Genomic DNA, 21,250 nt, shown 5'->3' on the forward strand with positions numbered 1-21,250 from the left:
TTATTATTTATTTATCTGTTTCTCCTTCGTTCTGCACATTCCACTTCTCCCCCTTCCATGCATGTTTCCTCTCCCCCTCTCCCATGCACTTGTGCATTCTCAATGTCACTGGGCCTAATAAGATCATTGTTTTATTCTCCCCTGTTCCCCTCCCTTGCCTTGTCACGCTCTGAAACACTTGTGTGCGAGCGCGATGGAAATAAAATATCAATATCAATGTTGACTTAAATAAAAGTTATAGTTATTTGAAGAAAAAAAACCAGGGAGGCACAAGATCAAGGGCACTTTCGAGGGAAGCCCAACAGTTGCGGCACTGGGCCATAGAAAACAACATGCAACTGCAAGCATTTCACCTTCTGGGAAAGGAAATCGAAATTGCAGAGCCAACAACGATAGCAACATGAATGGCAACTAGCGGACAGGAAGTTCCAACAAATCTTCCACCAGTGGGGAACACCGAACATCGATTTGTTTGCCACATGGGGATAACAAAAAATGCCTGTAGTTCGCGAGCAGGCATCCGCACCATCAATCACTAGGAGACGAATTTGCAATGTCATGGGAGGGAATGTTCATCTATGCTTTTGCCCCAATGCCAGTCATACGCACAGTCTTGTAAATGTTTACAACATGCAAGTGCAAGGCCATTCTCATAGCTCCGACATAGGCAAACAACCCCAATCCCTCTGGGTCAAGACCCCGACCTGTTGACTATGTGCAACCAACAACTGAGAATCCACAACCCAGAGGAGCTCAACTTGAAGGCTTGGCTCCTGATTTCAACATCTTTGGACACGTCCCGCTCACGCAAGAGTGCAAAAACATCCTAAAGGCTGCCAGAGCAGAGTCCACCAACAAGTCATATGTGTACAAGTGGAATCGATTTTTGCACTTGGTGCTCCCAACAACAAGTAGATCAGTTAGACGTGGAACCTCACCAAATTCTACCATAGCTTTTGCAGTTAGCAAAAGATGGTTTATCTCACTCATCCATCAAAGTGCATCTGGCGGCAATGTCTAGATACACCAGCAAGCAAGAAAAGCTCCCATTTTCGGAGCTTGCATCGTTAAGCACTTAATGATGGGTCTATTCTGCACTTATCTCCCTCAAAGGAGAATACCACCTCAGTTGCGCTTAAACGCTGTGCTGTCAGCCCTCATGAAGCCCCCATTAAAGCCCAGGACTACTGCGGACATAACGTTTGTGTCATGGACGACTGCTTTTTTAGTAGCAATACATCCTTCCGACGGGTGTCAGAACTACATGTACTATCCGTTAAACCTATGTATCTACGGTTTCAGAAAAACAGTAATCTTGAAAACAAACCCTATGTGTGTTCCTCAGGTGTTGTCCAACGTCCACCTGCAAACTGAAGTAACACTACCGTTGTTCTTCTCACATCTGTCCACACCAGCTGAACAGGTTCTACATTCGCTAGACCTTTGAAAAGTCCTGAGGTTCTGCATAGACGGAACCAAAAACTTTCGATGAAAATCTCAACTATTTGTGGTTTTCAGCCCTCCTAACTAAGGTCGGCCGATTTCAAACCAAAGTATTGCTGGATGGGTTTCCACTGAAATTTCCACGGCGCAAGCCCAGACAAGGCGACCACTACAAGGACCCGTTTGTGCTCACTCCACTAGAGCAGTGGGGTCTTCAGTAGTTCTATGGGCAGGGGTCCCCCTGTTGGACATATGCTGTGCAGCAACCTGGGCAGTTCTGCGCACCTTCGTCAAGCATTACTACATCGAGGGACAAGGAGAAGATGAAGCAAGGGTGGGGAGAGCCATCATACAACGCTTGTTTCAATAAGGTATGCCTTCTCTCTTTACACCTCCTGTTACTATTTAACTGCTGTAGCAATCTATTCAAAGCATGTGAATCCATGAAAGATCCGATGCTGGAGAAGGAGTTTTTTGCATACCTGTAACTTCTGTTCTCCAGCATTGGTATCTTTCATGGATTCACATGCACCCACCTACCACCCCTAAGGGAGCAAGGCTACATTACGCCAACTCTCAAACTGATAGGGGTCAGAATATGAAGATGGCCTCCTGGGTGGGGCTTGTCACTCAACATCCCATTTGGCTGAGGCAGAATGCACCTTATGGACGCAGATTAGCTACTAAAGTGTGACTAAAAGTTCTATTATAACAACTAAAATAAAATGTGACCGAGTAATTTTACTTTGGTTTTGGCACCAACATCTACTGTCGCCGTCCCAGAATCCCCAATGTGCTGGAGACGGGCATACGGCATGAAAGAATGTAGGAGAGCTTGGGTATCTGGACAATAAAATAGACTAACACATAAAACTGAAGCTGAAGCTTCTGTTCGTACTCGGATTGATCTGCCTACCATGTTGAGATTATGCCTGTGCCCAAGAACATTGTGAGATCAGGTTGTCTGAAATGTAGTGAAAAAACAGCACCCAAACGAAGAAATGTTCATCCAAGTATGGTGTCGCTCAGTAAAGTGTTGAACCACCAGCGTTCGGCAAACTGACAAAAGTGTTAATAAAAGGTAGGTTTTACAGAATCTGACTCCTTTTTGTGCATCATGTTCTTAATGGACTTCCACTATAGAAATACCTTTCAAAAAGTTGTGGTGTACTGCCATCTTGTTAGACAACATATATTTTTCACTGACCCATGCACTATAGTCTCTGCTTGCAAAAGTGAAAAAACAGCATTGCGGTTCTCGAGAACTGCTCCTCGCAGACATGAAGAGACGAATGAACAAAGGCTGAGGATCACAGAAATGTTCGGAGGAGCACCATAAAGCACTATTCATGAGATTTAAATACATATCTTTGACCAACTGATTGCAGGAAATATAGTTCAGAATTCCTAAAGAACAGTTTGTCTCAAGCAGATGCAATAGCTCTTCATACCCTAAAGATGGATAGTATAAGATGGCTTTTTGGCTACAAAAGGCTTCCTACAAATGAAAGCCTCAATTTCTTTTGGTCTGTTAGGAAGTTATGTCTTATGTTTAGTGGAAACAGTGTTTTAAAATACCAAAGTTTAAAATGAATACCACCAAAAACTCAACGGGCGTAACTGCAATGGACAGACCACCAGAAAAGCGTTCCTAGGTGAAACAGGAGCCTTGAATTGTAAATGGGAACCCCCGAAAGCTCATGATCGCTAATGATTTGTTGGCTGTCAAACTACCACAGGCCGCCGAAATGCATTAGTATTGCTTGCAGGTGGGCAGAGACTACAGGTTAAAATCCTAAAGTTTCATGACGTAGACAGAGTTCACTAGGGTAAATCCACCAAAATCAACTGGTTCCCCCTGCCTCACAAAAGGATGCAGAGTGGATTTTGGAACTGCAATGCCAGAGTCTGTATAGAAGGATAATGGACTATGCAACGGCATAAACCACCTCAGGAATACTGCCAGTTGTTGCTGGAGAGTCACAATATGATCGTGGTCAACATTTTGGTAGAGATAACACTTGCTTGAAAGATACAAATGCCAAACTATTGTTATTCAGACCTCTCTGGCAAAAGACCTTCAATCTCTCTTTCTCTCCGAGAAGACGGCACACCTGGTATGAGTGAAATGCACAGCACAATTGACCCATGGAACCATTCGAGGGGATTGTGTCCTCTGGCGTATTCCACATCTCTGACAGTGATTACCACAGCTGTGCTGCTTTGGAAAACTTTTTCGGCGTCCTGCGTCAATGACGTCGATACGCTCCCTCGAGGACCTGCTCCGACGGCCGACGTCACCAGATGTTATATGTAGGACGCAGGACGCCCATAGCCTCAGTTCCATTTTTTCAGTGAACGTGTTTGCTTCGAAATCCCGGCGCGCCTCGGTTCTTGTGTATCGGTTCTTTCGAATATTGTTGTAAGTTCTATGAGAAAATGTCTTTGTCTTCTGCTACCCCTAAGTCTGGCTTCAAGAAGTGTTGGGACTGCAGTTCCAAGATGTCTCTGACGGACCCGCACGACGTCTGCCTTTGGTTCCTGGGTGAGAGCCACGCCACTGATGACTGCGACGAATGCCAGTCTTTGATGTTGAAGGCCTTGCGGGATTGGAAGAAGCTGCTGTCGGTGGGTAGGGTTTCCAAACCCCATAAGTCGAAGTCCGCTGGACTTTCGACCGACGATTCGAGGGGCGACTCTCCACATCGGCGTAAGTCCAGGGAGTCTCGTTCCGGCAGTGGGTCCAACCATTCCTCGGCCTCTTTGAGGCATGCAATGAAGCGCTGTGATCGGTCGCCTTCCCCGTCCTCGTCTGAGGACTCCGCCAGACGGCAGGTTGCTTGTCCCACCAAGCATTCATCTCCGGAGGAATGGGACACCTTCCGTAAGGAGATGTTGTCGATTTTTGAATCGCAGGGCACCGTTCCGGCCGTGCCTTCGAGAAGCTGGCGAGGAACGCTCTATAGCCACTGCTCGCATGCCTTCGGGCTCGGGTGGTCGTCGCGATCACCGAGAACCTTCAAGGTCTCGGTCAGACAAGGAGGATCGCCATCGTGCCCGCTCCAGGTCCCAGTCCTTGACGCCGTTGAGACCGTTGGAGCCTGTGAGGCCTTCAAAGAAGGCATCAACGCCGTCGGTGCCATGTCCGTCAAGGGTATTTCTCAAGGATCCGGCTCTGAGAAAGCCGTCGACGCCATCGGCGCCGAGGCCGTCGAAGGACACATTTGGGGCTCCAGCCTCGAAGCCACTGTCGAAGTCGTCGGTGCCTCGGTCCACGTCGACGCCACTCCCATCGGCACCCTCGACGCCTTTTGTGGACTTTTTGCCTGGGGTACCCCGGAGAGCTGTGGAGGCTCCTGGGAAGGTGCTCAGCAAGTCTGTGCAGCCTGTTTTCGACCCATACTCTGTTCCTCCTCCCAGGGTGGAATTGCTCCAACCCTTGGAGTACATTTCTGAGGTTGAGGAAGGGTCTGAGGAAGAGGTGCCTCCTGAGGTTCCTGATGACCTGTTGTCAGGGCATAGCCAGCTGGAAGACCTTCGTCAGTCTTTGCACAACGCCAGTGGTCTGGATACCTCCCCGGAGGTTGAGTTTGGCAGGCCTGAGCCTGGTAAGCATGCTGACTCATCGTACAGGCGCCTCATGTCAAGGGTGATGGAATATCTGAGTTGGTCGGCTCCACCTTTGGATTTTCTGCAGGATGACCTCACAGATATTTTGGACCATGGTCCACCCACTGACCCGGTGTTGCCATTTCATATGGCCTCAGAAAGAAGGGTGGCGGCAGCTTGGACTGCTCCAGAGAGTCTCCCGGCAGTGAACAAGTCTTTGCCGAAAAAATAACGTCAAGCCAGTGGTGACCCCTGCTACTTGTCTACGCCCCCTACTCCAGAGGGTTTGGTGGTGCAGGCGGCTGCGGCCCCAGCGAAGCAGGCGGTGTACCCTACAATTCCTCCTGATAGGGACGACAAACGCTTTGACGGCTGGGCAAAGAAAGTATTTTCTTCTGGGGGTATGGCCAACTCTGTTTGTGCCCTTGCAAGATTCACGCACACTCTGTGGAATTGTGTGTCATTGGTGGCTGAACACATTCCCGAAGGGGAGGAAGAGGATGGTTTTCTTGCCCTCATTCAGGATGGCAAGGATGCCATGTGTGAGTCCGTTCAGTCGGGATTAGACGTGGCAGACTGTGTCAGCCGGTCCATGGCGGCGAGCACTGTGATGCGCAGGTTTGCGTGGTTGCGGAAGTCAGGAAGTCTGGGTTTGCTCCTGATGTGCTTTCCGGGCTTCTCAACATGCCATTTGATGGTGTCCATCTTTTTGGCAGCAAGGCTGACGAGAGCCTTGAGAGATTGCAGATCTCCAAAGCTGCAGCGAAGTCCTTGAGCGCTGCAGTGCGTCAACCTCTGCCTTTTTCGACCTAGGGGACAGCAATGGAGGGGAGGCTCCTTTCAATATTACTCTTTCTTTGGTAGATCGAGGGGAGCTGCCAGTCAAAGGGGCCAACGTAGGAGTACCAGAGGTGGAAAACAAGGTACTCGAGGTGCCAAAGCCGCTCGGGCAGTTGCCTCTTTGCCCTCAGGCACTGCCGCAGCTGCTTCCACCCAGTCATGAGGCCATGGCCCATGGTTCGTTGGTTGGGGGAAGGCTGGCGCAGCATCTTGTAGAATGGTATGCCATTACTTCAGATGTGTGGGTTCTGGAGATCATAGCCCACGGCTACTGTCTTCCTTTCTGGCAGAGGCCTCACGACAATCCACCGGGGAAGCTCTCTTTGAAGAGTGTGGATCCGCTCCTTGCGCAGGAAATCCAGTCGCTGCTGGAGAAAGGCGCCATAGAACTGGTACCTGCAGCGGAGAGGAACAAGGGGTGGTATTCCCCATATTTTTTTGATCCCGAATAAAGACTGGGGATTGAGACCCATCATGGACTTGCGTGGTTTGAACAAGCTCCTGAAGAAGGACAAGTTCAAGATGGTTACTCTCTATGAAGTCCTCCAGGCCCTTCAACTTCAGGACTGGTTGGTGTCTCTCGACCTCAAGGATGCTTACTTTCATGTGCCGATTCATCCCAAGCACAGGAAGTACCTGAGGTTAGTGGTTGGCGACTCGCATTTTCAGTTTCGGGTCCTGCCGTTCGGATTGACCTCCGCCCCGAGGGTCTTCACCAAGCTGATGGTGGTGGTGGCAGCGTATCTCAGGAAAGGGGGGATTCACGTCTACCCCTACCTGGACGATTGGTTGACCAGGTCGCGCTCTCCCGAGCTAGTCCTGGATCATCTGTCAGTCACCTTCCACTCCCTTCACAGGGGGTGGGCTTCTCCCTCAACTTAAAGAAGTCCCACTTGACACCTACCCAGCGGCTCCAGTACATCGGAGCAGTGCTTGACACATCCCTGCGGCAGGGTTTGCCTCCCCAGGTAAGGGCTCACCACATTCTTCAGATGGTGGACAAATTTCAATGTGCCCAGAGTCTCCCTGTGTACAAGTTTTTGAGATTGCTCGGCCTCATGGCATCCTGCATTCTACTGGGGCCAGAAGCCAGGCTGCGGATGAGATCTCTGCAGTGGGCACTCAAGATGCAATGTTTGTAGTTTTCCGGCTGGATGTTGGACCCCGTTCAGATTCCGCCCTCGGTCGCCCAGGACCTTTTGTGGTGGGCCGTCGAAGGAAATCTGTTTAGAGGGGCTCCGTTTTGGCAACTGTGGCCGGAAGTGACGATCATGACGGACCCATCCCTCATTTGTTGGGGAGCTCATGCCAACGAGCTGACAGCCAGTGATCGTTGGTCTCTGTCGGAGTCCAGACTCCACATCAATCTGTTAGAGCTGCAGGCTATCAGGCTAGACCTGAAGGCTTTTCTGCCGTCTGTACGGGGGAAGAATGTCCTGATTATGACGGACAATACAGTGGCCATGCACTACCTCAACAAAAAGGGGGGGCATTGTCACTCCCACTGTGCAGAGAGGCGATGCAGCTCTGGTTCTGGGCCATCCAGCAGGATATTTCGATCTCGGCAGTTCATCTGGCCGGAGACGAAAACGCGGCGGCAGACGCTCTGATTAGGCAGAGCAGGGTCTCTCACGAGTGGGAGCAGGCTCGGGAAGTTCTTTTGGAGATCTTCGCCCTTTGGGGGACCCCACAAGTGGATCTCTTCGCCACCAGTATCAACCGGAAGTGCGAAAGATTCTGCTTGTGGGAATTTCCTCCAAGAGGAGCCTTAGGGGATGCGTTCGTAGTGGAGTGGTCCTTCCCACTGCTGTACGCGTTTTCTCCAGTCCCTGTCGTTCCGCAAGTGTTGCGGAGGTTACGGAGGTTCGGTTCCCGAATGATCCTCATTGCTCCGGAATGGGCCAGGAGAGCATGTACCCGGACCTTCTAGATATGTCCATCTGCCCTCCACGCTGTCTTCCCTACTGAGACGATCTGCTCTCATTGGAGGGGGGTCGAGTTCTCCATCCAGAGCTCAAGTCTCGCAGCCTTCATGCTTGGTATCTGAAAGGCTGAGATATAAGGATTGGGACCTCCCTGAAGATGTGATGGTGGTGTTGCTTTCGGCCACAAGGCCCTCAACGAAATCCCTGTACAGTTGCTGTTGGAAGAAGTTCTGCGACTGGTGCAGGGTACAGAATGTTGATCCTTTCCAATGTTCCATTCCTTTGGTTTTGTCTTTTTTTCTTTCTTTAGCTCACAAGGGCCTGCAAGTAGGTTCCATTAAGGGTTACCTGGCGGCGCTGTCCATATTTAAGCGCTCGTCTGAGGAATGTTCATATTTTAAAATCCCTTTGATTTCTCAGTTCCTGAAAGGGCTAACTCATGTGTTTCCACCGTCGCCTTTCCAGGTGCTGGGATGGGATTTGAATTTGGTTTTAAAGTTCCTGATGGGAGCTCTGTTTGAGCCCTTACATTCTTGTCCATTGAGACTGTTGTCCTTTAAAACTGTATTTTTAGTTGCCGTTACTTCCGCACGCAGAGTGAGTGAGTTGCAGGCACTTTCCGCCCAACCACCCTTCACTGTGTTCCATAAGGACAGGGTTGTCCTTAGGGTATGGCCTTCCTTTCTTCTGAAGGTTGTGTCGGAATTCCATCTGAGCCAGAAGGTAATTCTTCTGGCATTCTGTCCTCCTCCACATCCTGGTAAGGAAGAGGAGAGGCTCCGTAGGTTGGATCCTAGGAGAGCTTTGAGTTTCTCTCTCTCATGGATGTCCCGGTTCAGAGTGGACGATCAGCTCTTTATTGGTTACGCTGGAAGGCGTTTAGGTCAGGCTGTTTCTAAGCAGACCTTGTCTAGATGAATCATTTTGACGATCTTTGTATATTATCGTTTGGCGGGTAAGGACCCTCCTGTAGGTTTTACGGGCCCATTCCTCTAGGTGTATGGCTGCCTTCACTGCACTACAGAGGGGTGTACCGATTTGCAATATTTGCGAAGCGGCCACATGGGCCTCTGTTCATACTTTTGTGAAACATTATTCCCTGAACTCTATTCATGGGCAAGATTTGGCCTTTGGCAAGGCAGTCCTCTATTCTGCAATTTGATTGGGCATTCTAAAATCTCTAAATTCTTTTCCCACCTCCTTATGTTGGTACTGCTTTTTGAGTCTGTCAGAGATGTGCAATATGTTGGAGGACACAATCCCCTCGAAAAACAAGTTACTTTCTTACCTGGTAACGTTCTTTCGATGGGATGTTCCTCTGACGTAATCCACATCGTACCCTCCCTACCTGCCCCGTTACAGAATTTCTTTTGCAATTGCAGCGTCCGTTTCCACAAGGCTTTCTGTGGTAAGGCTGGCAGAAGATTGGTGCCAAACTTTCTGGGGGAAAAAACTACAACTGAGGCTACGGGCGTCGTGCGTCCTACATATAACATCTGGTGACGTCGGCTGTCGGAGGAGGTCCTCGAGGGAGCGTATCGATGTCATCGACGCAGGACACCTACGCCGAAAAAGTTTTCTGAAGCAGCACAGATGTGGTAATCACTGTCAGAGATGTGGAATACGTCGGAGGAACATCCCATCGAAAGAACGTTACCAGGTAAGAAAGTAACTTGTTTTTCTCTCCCATGTGGCAGAAATGTGCAAACCTTCAGAAGCTGGCAACTATGGAGCTTGGGCCATTAATTCAGACACCCAGTTAGATGAGTAACAAACATGCAGCAATTTTCAAGCCGAACACCCCCAAGACTGAAGCAGAGATTGAATTAAAGTGTATTGTAACCTCGTGCAGGAAACCTGCAGCTATTCTCCAACATGAAAGCGAGTGGCACACATAGCATAGTCAGTAGTTTAATTATCACTGTGATGGTGGGGGCACATGGTTGACGATAATGAGAGCACAGGTCGATCTACCTCAAGTCCAACTTTGCCCCTGCAGCATCAATGAATGTTGATGAGGCAATTCTCTAAGCTTTCGAAACCAATACGAGGAGAAACCAGCAAACCTGCCCTGAAATCTGAAGTCCTACCCTTCCAAAGCACACCTCGAAAACGAACTTTCTTTTTAAGGGTTCCCTTATACAGCTTACTTGATGCAGATCATGTATCCTTTGTCATCTCACCAAGGAAAGACAAATACGCTGCTCCTTCCTCCAATGCCTAAAGAAGACACACTCATCTTTCAAGAACAATGTTGGCCGTGGGGGGCCAACTACTGCAAAATTCCAATCTTGGAAACAAACTGGCCATTTTAAAAGACGATTGAAACTTCTTGGTTATGGCTTACTGGTGGGAGAAAACAACTGCTTAGGATTACAGCCCTAATAAGTATGAATGTGAAGAATCAACCAGTGTATCTGACTCTGGAGTGCATGTGGGTGGCAATAGGAATAGTGGTTGAGAGAAGGTGATTCAACCCGTCATGATCCCACTATTAGTAGAAACACATGTACAATGGCCAACAGATGCTAACCAGCCGCTAGTCTTCCTTGAACCCCTGATTTTCTGATGTTTCTCGACCATCTGGGGCAGGGAAAACCGAGATTACCTAGATGTGTGTACAGCGCCTTTCACAAAGCAAACTCCCCCTATGTTCAGCATTGAGGGGCACCTTCCCCTGTGAGGAAGACTGATCTGTTGCAGAAAACAAGAGCAAAGAGGATAGTGTTGCCCCCATTCTGTCTCCATGCATGAATTCTTGTACAACTTTGCTATTGTGTTGACACGAGAATTCTCATCCTGTCCCATACCCCTTCTTACTCGAGCTAGAAAATGAGTATCTGCATCAGCTCCTGGAGATCCAGTTCGGTACAACACACTTTAAACATGAATTCATTCAATCAATACGAAGAACCTTCCTCTTGCCCTGTGATTGGTCCTGCAAGTCTCATGAGGACCTCATCATGAGTTGGGCGGTAACCCAGTGGTATTACTGCTGGCGTTACCGCCCGCGCTAATAGCGTTACCGCCAACTGGTCCGCCGCTATTGGCTCCGGATCAAGGGTTGGGCGGTAACTCTAATTCCCCAAGTTTTTCGGAATTGGGTTGGGTTTGAAAGGGAAAATAAATGTGCTTGTGGCTACAGGTTGAAGTGCTGGATGGGGTTGCAGCAAATATGCACGAGGAGGATCAGCAAGAACTGGAAAGCATGGGTTTGCAAATATATCCTGTGGTTTTTTGTATTTATTTTTTTAAGTATAAATAGGTAGCACACAGCACAGTGGTATAACTTTGGTGTATTGGCCATGGATTGGGGCATGCAGCATGGCCGAAGCGGAAGGTTTGAATGGGAAAAAATATTCTGCTTGCGTTTACAGCCTGAAGTGGTGGAGTAGATTACAACAAACTTGCGCAACAAGCATTACCAAGGACCTGCTTGAGTATTTTTGGAAATAAGTCTTGTGTTTTATTTTTCCATGTGTAAGAATGTAAGTAGAAAAACTGGTGATATACATTTTGTGTCTGGGTAGTAGGCCTGGCCCTCGGCAAATGCAAATGTGTACTCTGATTTGCTTACTGCGTAATGCGGCATGACCGAAGATTATGCCCCATGGATTTGGAGACTGGCCATAGCTGCAAACCATGAGCACTGGCCAATGGTTATATTATTATGCTATAGAGGACACTGAACTAGGATGCAGGGTAGGTGCAGTGAATAATAGGGGTGGTTTGGTTCATCTGGGTTCATGGTATAGCCTTATAACGTACGTAATTGAATGATGATTTGGATCCCCAGCATACCTTGCTGATAACGAAAACCAAATGTGTTGCAAAAAATGTTTCTTAAAGGAGTTTTATAGTTCATTCATATATGTGAAAAGAGTAATTATTATTAACTTATATATAGTGATGTAACACCATGAAACATTTTCACTTATAAAAATCTATCAAATTGATAGAAAAAAACTTTAAGGGCTTTAAGGGGATGTTATGGTTAAGATGCATCCCACCCATGGAACTCCTCTCCTCCAGTAGTTACCCACTGACGTCCCACCTTGGCATTTCCCTCATGGGTTCTCATGAGAAGTTGCCCTTCCGCACTGCCCCTTCCATTTCTGCAGTTATCTCACTGCACAATGAATATATGCATTTATAGGAGCATTATGTAAACATTTTTGGGATAATTAAGGGAAATGTAGATGTTAAAGATTTGTAAAAGATTGCTAAGTGGTAGTTAGTGTGTGGAAGCTTGATATGGTCATAGAGTTCTCAGCCTTCTACAGGCCGCCATGGAAAGGGAAGAGGGACTCTGTACAGAGCCATGGCCTCCCTTTCCATGGTGGCCGTCTTGGAAAAGGATGTTTCTTCCTGTAGCGGGACGTGGCACGCGTCCCAGAGTAGAAATAAAAATCGTTTTTTTTTTTTTTGTTTAGCACACTGCTTTGGCAACCCGCGGTGCTAATGGCCTTCATTCTCCATTGCAGGTGCTGGAACGGGGGATAATGGTCAAGAGCCCTCGTTACCAATCCTCACTTCGCTTGGGCCGATAACTTGGGCTGCTGTGGCGTTATTCCCCATTCCAGCCCCTGGAACGGGGGATGAACGCCATATTATTCCTATTAGCATAACACAAAATGCAAATGGAAATGTTGGAAAATCTTATTGAGTCTATGCACTTTACTGAGAAATGTAAAGTAGATGAGTCTATAATATTTTTTTGGTTCTATATTTTAACTGTGAATGGTGCTTCCTAAAGGAACCTGTTTTTTGTTGTTGTTTAATTCTTTTTTTTGCATGAGAGTTAGAACGTAAGGCGGGAAGGGAAAGGAGCGAAGAGGTACCAAGCACTAATATGGAATGGCAGATGGACAGGGGAAGATATTCCGTGTGTGGTACATCTAAGCTAGGGGGAAGTGTTTCTCATGCTCCTTGATTACAGCTTCAAAAGCACTTCAAAATTGCCCCGTCCCCCAGCAGAGTGGTGTGTTGCAGAATATACAGAGGACTGTTGTCTTTGAAAGATATAGATCAACCGCTTCTTTTATTGATTACAAGGTAGCTGGTGGGATCTTGTGTCCCACAGAAGTAGTCTGTGTGGTTACAGTATTGGTTGAGGAAGTTGAGATGGAGGAAGACAGCCTACTACTTTCTAAGAATGGAACAACCTTTCTGAGAACATTGCAGTGGTTGGAATGGGGTGGCGGCGCATGGAGGTGGTCAAATAGGAGTACAGTCCTAATAGTCCGCAGATGAGTGCACTCAGTGCATTTCACTTTGGCAGCTTTAGCCTTTGGTACATTCCCAACAGTGCTAAAGAACTGCCACACCCATGATTCTCTCTGAGTGCTAGAGGTGGGGCTTTCCTCTACCTCATCTTCTTGGTCCTCTTCATTGTCTTTGGAAGTACTGTGCTTTTTTTGTTCTGTGTGTCCTCCAGCTGCTGCTGGTGGCTCTTGGGGAGGAGTGATGGCAATAGCTGATGTCATTTTTAAAATAAATAGCATTTTTGGTAATATTCTTCCAAGTATGTGCTCTGTGCTAGACTTTTAATGGATAATGATTAAGAATAAGTGTAGGAGCTGTGCAAGGGTACATTTTGAGCCTGAAAGTTGCTAGATCAGCAGAAAGTGCAGTTCCGAACTGTCCGCGAAACACAGACCCAATCACGAAATGTGGACGCGTCATCCTGCTGCATTCAAGGTCACATGAGGCTGTCTGGAAAGGACGCGATGACGTCGGATGATCGCGGACGTCGACTGACGCAAAACAGTGGAAAAAGTAGCAAAAAGTGTATAGAAGTGTTCAAAATTAGGGTAAATGGTGGGAAATGGCAGAGTTTTAAGGTGAAACTTTCTAAATTGGTCAAAAATGTTGCTGTATTGGGTTAAGTATGATATTAGTAAGTTGTAGGAAACGAGCATGCACTGGTATAAAAAACATGGAATTCACTGAAAAAAGTTTGTTAAAGGGACATTATGGTTAAGTTGCACTAATAAAAAGCTATGAAATTCAATGTAAAAACGTTGTTAAAGGGACGTTATGGTTACAAGTAAAACCCTTTAACAATATTTTTTCAGTGAATTTCATAGGTTTTTATTAGTGCCACTTAAATAAAGTGATTTCAGTGAATATACATATAACTGCATTTGTGTATGTGGGGTTTGGGTGGGAATGGGATTCTGGGAGGAACCCCCAATAACAAAAACAAACTAGTTGAATTCAGGTCAACCAAAAGTGCACAATCGAAGTGCAGACTTTCAAATGAGTCTTTAAAAACCCCTAGTACCGCTCTTTAGAAGAGGAGTATGGTCTGATGTTTGCCGAAATTGCTTTGAATAGTGTAATCTGCAGTGCTGGTGGTGCAGGCAGATTGAGTCAAGGGAAAACCATGATAACAGATACAGCCGAAGGAATATCTCACTCACCTCTTGACTAAATGGACAAAACCCCATGGCCAGCAGTGGCACAGTCACTGTAAAAGTATTTTTCGCTGACTGGTATCTGGAGTACTTCTGGTGCAGGTGGTGTTTTTCGTATGACTGATCTACATTTTTCATACAGCAGTGATTGTCTGAACTTCATTACTCTCTCAATTGTATGGCCCTTGGATAGTATTGCCTCAGAGGATGTTGTTGGGGTTTGCGATATCCCTATGCTTTTTTCTCTTCCTTGTTATTTTATATTGGTTTCTGGGACCTGCACCTGTGTGATAGCCTTTGAAATGCATGTAATGCTTCTGCTTATGGTTGTAATAAAAATGTGGTTTTACTAAAATAGCAAAACATACAAAAAGACCATTTGCAAACTTCTTCTAAAAAATCAGATCTTTCGCCGAGTTTATTTATTTATTTTGGCATTTTTAGAGCGAGCTGGACCTGAAGGTATTAAGGCGCTGGATCCAGTTACAGAAAAAAGAAAACGTACAGTAGATGCACAACGCTTGTTACATTGAGATATAAAGTGACGCATATAGTAATTTAGGTAATTGGGTACAGCAGAGGTGAGAAAAGGATAGTGGATAATAGGCAGTGCGCCTCCCCCTAATTTCTGGGGTATCGTATGTGTGAGTGTGTCCCGGTGGCCTAGGCTGGCAGAAAAACCCAGCAATGACTGAAATCCACTAGTCAGTCAGTAAGTAGAGTATCCATTATAAATAAGTTGGTATGCTTGCGCCTAGCTTTTGAATTAAAGTACATTGATCTACATGTAAAATTCCAATTGCATTATTTTATTGGTTCTAAACCAAGAAGACGTTGCAATTAATCAGTTTATAAGTCGTTACAAATTGTCATGTTTTACCAATGGTTACAAGTGTCCAGTGTTGCAAAGTTGCAAGTGGTTTACAAAGTGCCACATGTCCAGTGTCACAAATACAAAGGTTTACAAAGTGCAACATACATTACTTGGAAGCACGTGCGATTGTTTCCCTTTCCTGGGCTTTCTCGAGACACAGGAGCCCTGTGGTACACCGCATGCAACCGGGGCTGAGGCTAGTGATTAAAACACTCTCGTAGATCCGTTGGAGAGGAAGGATGCAATACAGGCAATTGCATTTGGTGAAAAGTGCACTTCTGAAGATAGATGTAGGCAGAGAATTTGGTGATCAGCCAAATTGAAAGCAGCCGAGAGGTCTAGCAGGAGAAGGAGAGCAAGTTTGTCTGCATCTTTGAATTCGTCCAGCTGATTTTTTAAAGTCAAGAAGCGCATATTCCGAGCCATGTTCAGGTCGAAATCCTGATTGACGAAGACTCAAGTTGTTGGTCTCCAAGTAAGTTTGGATTTATAGATATGCAGCTCTGTCCAGTATTTTGAGGAGGAATGGCACTGAAGTAATTGGGCGGTTGTTTGTGGGGGTATTCGGGTCTAGTGTGGTTTTCTTAAAGGGTAGGACCCATGCATCTTTCAAGTTGGCTGGAACTGAGCTGGGGGCGAAAGAGGAGTTGATGAGGAAAGCGATGAATGGAGCGAGTACTTCAGCACAATCTTTGATTACGGTAGAGGGGCAGATGTCCCCTTTGTATCTAGAGGATTTAAGACCTTTTATAATTTTGATAGCTCCGTTTCTGAGACAGGTTTGAAATCGAAGGGTGGAGTGTTGTGTTGGGGGGCGGGGATGGGTTAGAATTAGGTGAGATCACAAGTAGAGTCAATGAATTTTTCTTTAGAGAGTTCTGCTTTTGGGGGAATTCTATTTTGTCGAGAAGAGCATTTTGAATGTTTGTGCACCAGAGGGCATCTTTGGTACAGTTGTCGGTACGGGGAATTGGAGACTTTAGTTCTGCGAGTAGAAGAGTCAGCTTTGTTGGTTCGGTCATTGTAGGTAGTACTTTTGGCTTGGAGTTTGGTCTGTGTACAGACTTTGGCGAGGGAGGAAAAATGAAGCTTGTTTGAGTCTGTGTGGTCATTCCTGAATGCAGTTTCTGCAGCTCGCTTGTTTAAGCGGAGCACTTTAATGTCTGGGGTGAACCATGTGTTGCAGTGGGCGATAGGTTTGGCCTTGCTTGTTCCCAGTGGGGCGACCATGTCGATGGTGCACAGTAAGGAGTGATTATAAGTGTCCACCATTTTGAATGGATCAAGTTCAGTGTCTTTGTAGTCGGTAAGTAACTTTAGCAAAGGTAGGATGCAAGAAGCTGTGATGTTCTTGGAGTTTCTGGTTAAAATGGTGGGCATGAGCTTAGGGCGGGGCAGAATTTGGTTGCTGGTCAAGGTTTTATATATAATAATAGTGCGATCTGACCAAGCGCTGGGCTCATTGGACAGAATAGTGACATTGCAATTTAGGTAAGCCAGCCATTCTAAGGTACAGCTTTTGGTATGTGTAGTTCTGGTGATGTGTTCAATGAAGCTAAGGCTTCAATGTCATTTGCTATAGCAAGTGTGTTAGTGTCTGAACTGTCGTTATAACCTAAGTTTATGTCGCCCAGGAGGATAGTTCTGGAAGATGGCTTGGTCTCTTGCAGAGAGCAGGTGTACAATGCCATGCTCAAAGGAGAGTATAGGACCTGGTGGGCGATATAGCAAATGTAATTTTATAGAAGTGGTGTGAGAGGAGACCTTTTAATGGACAGTAATTCTCCTGATCGGAAATCTTGATTGCTATTTTGTCTTATGCATATTGAGTTTTTAGCGATTATAGCCACTCCACTCCCTCTTTTGTCGATTTTGAGTTGTGTGCAAATGTAAATGTGCCTTTATGGATTGGAAAAAACGCATTTCTGTGGTGCTACCTTCTAGTTTTGCTTTTCCAAATGCATCCTCTTGCCAAACTTAATGAAAAAACCATTAGTTTAGTGACAATGGATTACATTATATTGACCAACAGGTGACCAAAGTTGTAAACCACCCTAAAAAAGTGCCTTATGTAGCTAAGGTTCTAACTTTAATTGGGCATTTGCATGTACCAGTGCCATTATCTAAAGTCTCTAGCACGTTCGAACTTTGCAGTGGTTACTGCATGTGCTATAGAATTCTGGTCACTCGCAGGTTCAATTACCCAGCTAGTTGCTGTTGCCTTTTATGATGATATAACAACTTATGCGGTAGTTAAAGTAACCATTTGTGATTTATGTAGGACTTTTATTTAGTGTTGCTATAAAACATGCCCACTTTTATTTATTTTTTAGCCTAAATTAATTTGATGTTGAGCTGAAATGCAAACCTGTTTATACTGCAACACATACTGATCTTTATGCTGAAGTCCTTAACTGACTGCGCCTTGTTACAGGAATTGTAAATGTGAACACTCTTTGGTGAAAAAGGACTGCTGAAATATTATTGTATTACTACTTGTTATCTGTATAGGCATACACAGGTTTGGAAGAATTTCTGTAAATGTGGTACTTTTAATATCTGATACTCCAACTTTTCAAGTGTGATGTCATCAGCAAAATCAAGTGTGCTAATGATGTCTCAAACTTTGTGTGAAGTTTAAATTGTTTATGTATCACCTTACCATTAGCTTTCTGACAACTCCTCTTGGTCCTTTAAATGTTGCCATAAGATTATACATTTTCTGATTTCATCACTGAATTTTGATATCCTGTGTAACAGTCTGATGAACAGCAAAGCTGATAAAGTAAGGTTGGAGGGTGCCTTACCTTTGTTCTTTGCTTTATGACAGACACGTTTTCAGTGAGTAAAGATATGTGTATACCTGCAGCCACCCACTGGAAGCGTGTATGAATATTTTCATTTTGTTAGAGGAATTTGAACATCAAAATGTGTAATTTTAAAAATTGAATTACAATGCATAAATTTTGTGGCCATTACCTGTGCCCATAACGTCAACATTTCACGTGCTGGTTCTTTCCAGTAGTCCATTATGACAGTCTTTTTTTGGAAAAGGCTTGCGTTTAAGTCAGAGAAGTGGAAGTAGAATAACAATTGTTGTGGAGAACTAAAAATCGTTCTTATTAAAAATAAATAGAAGCCTAGAATATTTTTTACTGGGTAAAGTTTTGGTTTCACCGTTATACCTTATTTCTATGAACCTATTTGTAAGTGGACACTGTTAAGTAATGTAGTTTTTTCATTGCCTTTTTGTTGCTAGTGGCACTGATTTATATTTATGCAGCATCCAGATTCCACCATCGGTGGCAATGAAAAAATGAAACACTAAATGATATGCCAGATGTTTGCAATGCTCATGTAGCTTGTAAGATTAGATTTTATCCCAAGGAAGGCCTGTGGGGAAAAGCGAATTGGAACAAGTGTGGTGGGCTGAAACACTGCCCCTATTTTCCATTCCCCTTATGTTGTGCGTGGTTAGTCAGGGTGATGGTTCTAATTTGGAGAAGAATCAACTCTTTTAATACTCACATACAGAGGGTAATGTATAGTGAAAAGTACATAATCGGATGTCTGACCTCATGAATAGTAGAGGATGTGGCGTTACAAGAACCTTTCTATAATTTGTACATGGAAAATTGTTATTTTCACCACAAGTTGTACTTCATGCACATTGAGTTCCTGTGTGTTTGATTTTAACTTTTAAGTTCAGATATTTCTTTAAAATAGATTATATTTTTTTGTGAACGGTTGACATGACTGATATATTGTAAGGATGCAATATGCTGGCTGGTAGGTTAGTGTTTGTCCGTATAATATCCGTGGACCTTTAAGAATTATGATGATCAATTATAGCTGCAGGACGAGATGTTAATACTCTTAAATATTAAGATGAAAATAAGAGCAAATGTTTCATAAAATATTTCTCCCGGATTTTTGGTTCATACCTGCACCCTGTTATTAAGGTAGAGCATAAGGATTGCCCTTGTGTTTTAGTTTATACTTTGCACATAAACAGTCTAATCTAATTCGTTGTCCATTCTTAACTAGAATTGATTGCAATTCTGTATTAAATTTATATTCTACTGCAATATACCTCGAAGATGTGTTTGATTAAAATTGCTTTAAAGTTACAAAATGCTAAGTTATTTGCATGAAACTACAAATTGTTTAAAATGACTTACCAATGCATACTTTCTATCCAATGTAGAAAGGAATATAGTGTTTGGAAATTGTTGACATCATTTTAATCTTCTATTCTTATCCCAACAGAAGAAGACAAATACAACATTTATTCCCAGTTGCTGCTCAAGTACTTTCTTGCAGAAGGGGTGATTTCTGGGCACAGTTTATTTGTTGGTTCAGCAGAAAACAATCCAAAGGATATTTTACAGGTACAGAACGGTTTCAAATAGTTTTTTTCTCTAATATTCTTCTGTTGCACATGTTTGCTCTATGCTGCATTAACATTAAAATATATTTTCATCTTCAAAAAGTGCATACTATTGAAATGGACATTTTTTTAGACTTGTAATGGCGCCAAAATACATTTGAAATATGGTGAGATTACAAATGCACGTTCTTGAAAAGTTGTTTTTGGTAAGCCCACTTGCACCATTGTGGTTGATACAAACTGCAAAAAAGAAACCTGTACTGTACATTAGAGCCATGCATGTTTGTCAGTCTTCAAAATGCATGAATTTCAATTTCACGACATGAAATAACATTACAATAAAATAAGACATGTTATAAAAACAGACAACATAAGTGTTCTCTTAGTCATTTGAATGTATTAACTATACAACAATCTGCCATCTGAATTGTTTCCAATATGCTGGTCTTGTCATTACCATGGTTTCAGCATGGAGGCATGATCTGAAAGTGAAGAGCCTACACATTAGGCACATCTAGTAAATACCCTAATTTACAACTGCTTGGACCCGTGACTGTGTACAATACAGTAACGCTCACATTCTGAATGCAGGAAAAGGTCATTAGCTGCAGGCCAATAAACTTTTTCGACAATTTTCCTTTTTCTGCCAGAGAGAACGTTCTCGATCTTTTAGCTGTCTATCTTCAGTCAGGCAGTCTATTTTTTGATTTGTCATAGCTTCTAAAAAATATGAACGAATTCTGTGACAGTGAAAATTCCCACAGCTATTTAATGTCGTTTGATATGAATCATCTGATGCGACCTGCAGGTGGTTGCTAAATATAGTACGTAGTAAGACTTAACACCATTCAGTACACCATTGGAGAGTCGCATCTGTGGGTTGTGCTCTTTCTTTTATTTTTCTTGCCAAAAGGGGCATGTAACCTGTGTTCCCTCATGTTAAGCTCCTTCCCCGTGTGATGTTGCACTAATCATGTTACCATCACACAACACCCCTCTAAAATTAACAGGATTAAAACTACAGCAGGAGTTTATGATTTACATAAAAAGTCACTCATCCAATATGTTGTCTTGTAGTTTCTCAGGCATTTTTATATAGACTGCAGCGGGATACACTCATAGCACATATTGTCCTGAAGACAATGCCATAATCTTCTGGTATAATGACCAATGTGTCATCCTTAGTCACCTACTTTTCCTGGATTGTATCTTCTCCACCAATGTCCCCATTTCCTTTCTATTCTGTGAAATCAACTAGCGTTCCTAGTGATGGATTGATGGCCTCTTCCTGCAGTGACCATGGAGCCCTTGATGTGTGCCACCTCCTTGCATTTTGCCTCATGTGGTAAACTCTGCTTGTGTGATGGGTTTCTGTTTTGGAGAAGGACATTGTCTCCTAGCACGACCTTTGTTATCCATTCGACATTAGATATTTACTTATGGTTGTTCTTTATCTGCTTGTTGCACATCTTTTCACTATCCACGGCAGGCACAGATCTTGATGGTTGGTCACATATTACTGCTCTGACTTGACGTCGCAATAATAGCTCTACAGGGAGACCTCTGTGATTTTGCAGTGGTGTGGTGTGGTAGGCCAATGAAATTCACAGTGCATCTGCAAGAAACCTATTTTGTTCATAGGCTAGCCTAAAAACTTTGTTCACCTAAATCTCCCAGCCACCCTGATTGAGTGCGGCCAGCATGGAGTGATGCAGATAAGCCAGATATCAAAGCCCCTTAGTGAATTGCC

At 44.6% G+C, this 21,250-nt stretch overlaps 1 protein-coding gene and 1 long non-coding RNA gene across 4 annotated transcripts in view; one reads left to right on the forward strand and one right to left on the reverse strand.

Moving 5' to 3' along the window:
* The window catches only part of ELP4 (elongator acetyltransferase complex subunit 4), a 1,964,259-nt gene that overhangs the window by 326,971 nt on the left and 1,616,038 nt on the right, over window positions 1–21,250 (forward strand). For all 3 annotated transcript variants that reach the window (XM_069623546.1, XM_069623547.1, XM_069623545.1), the window contains exon 3: window positions 19,380–19,501. In XM_069623546.1, coding sequence (XP_069479647.1) covers window positions 19,380–19,501 — 122 coding nt within the window. The remainder of the gene's footprint in view (window positions 1–19,379; window positions 19,502–21,250) is intronic.
* Window positions 1–21,250, reverse strand: part of LOC138503660 (uncharacterized) — a 501,646-nt gene that overhangs the window by 314,863 nt on the left and 165,533 nt on the right. The window lies entirely within an intron of this gene.

Source organism: Ambystoma mexicanum, chromosome 11 (assembly GCF_040938575.1).
Source record: "Ambystoma mexicanum isolate Mex_15411 chromosome 11, UKY_AmexF1_1, whole genome shotgun sequence".
In the NCBI taxonomy this organism is placed as follows: domain Eukaryota; kingdom Metazoa; phylum Chordata; class Amphibia; order Caudata; family Ambystomatidae; genus Ambystoma; species Ambystoma mexicanum.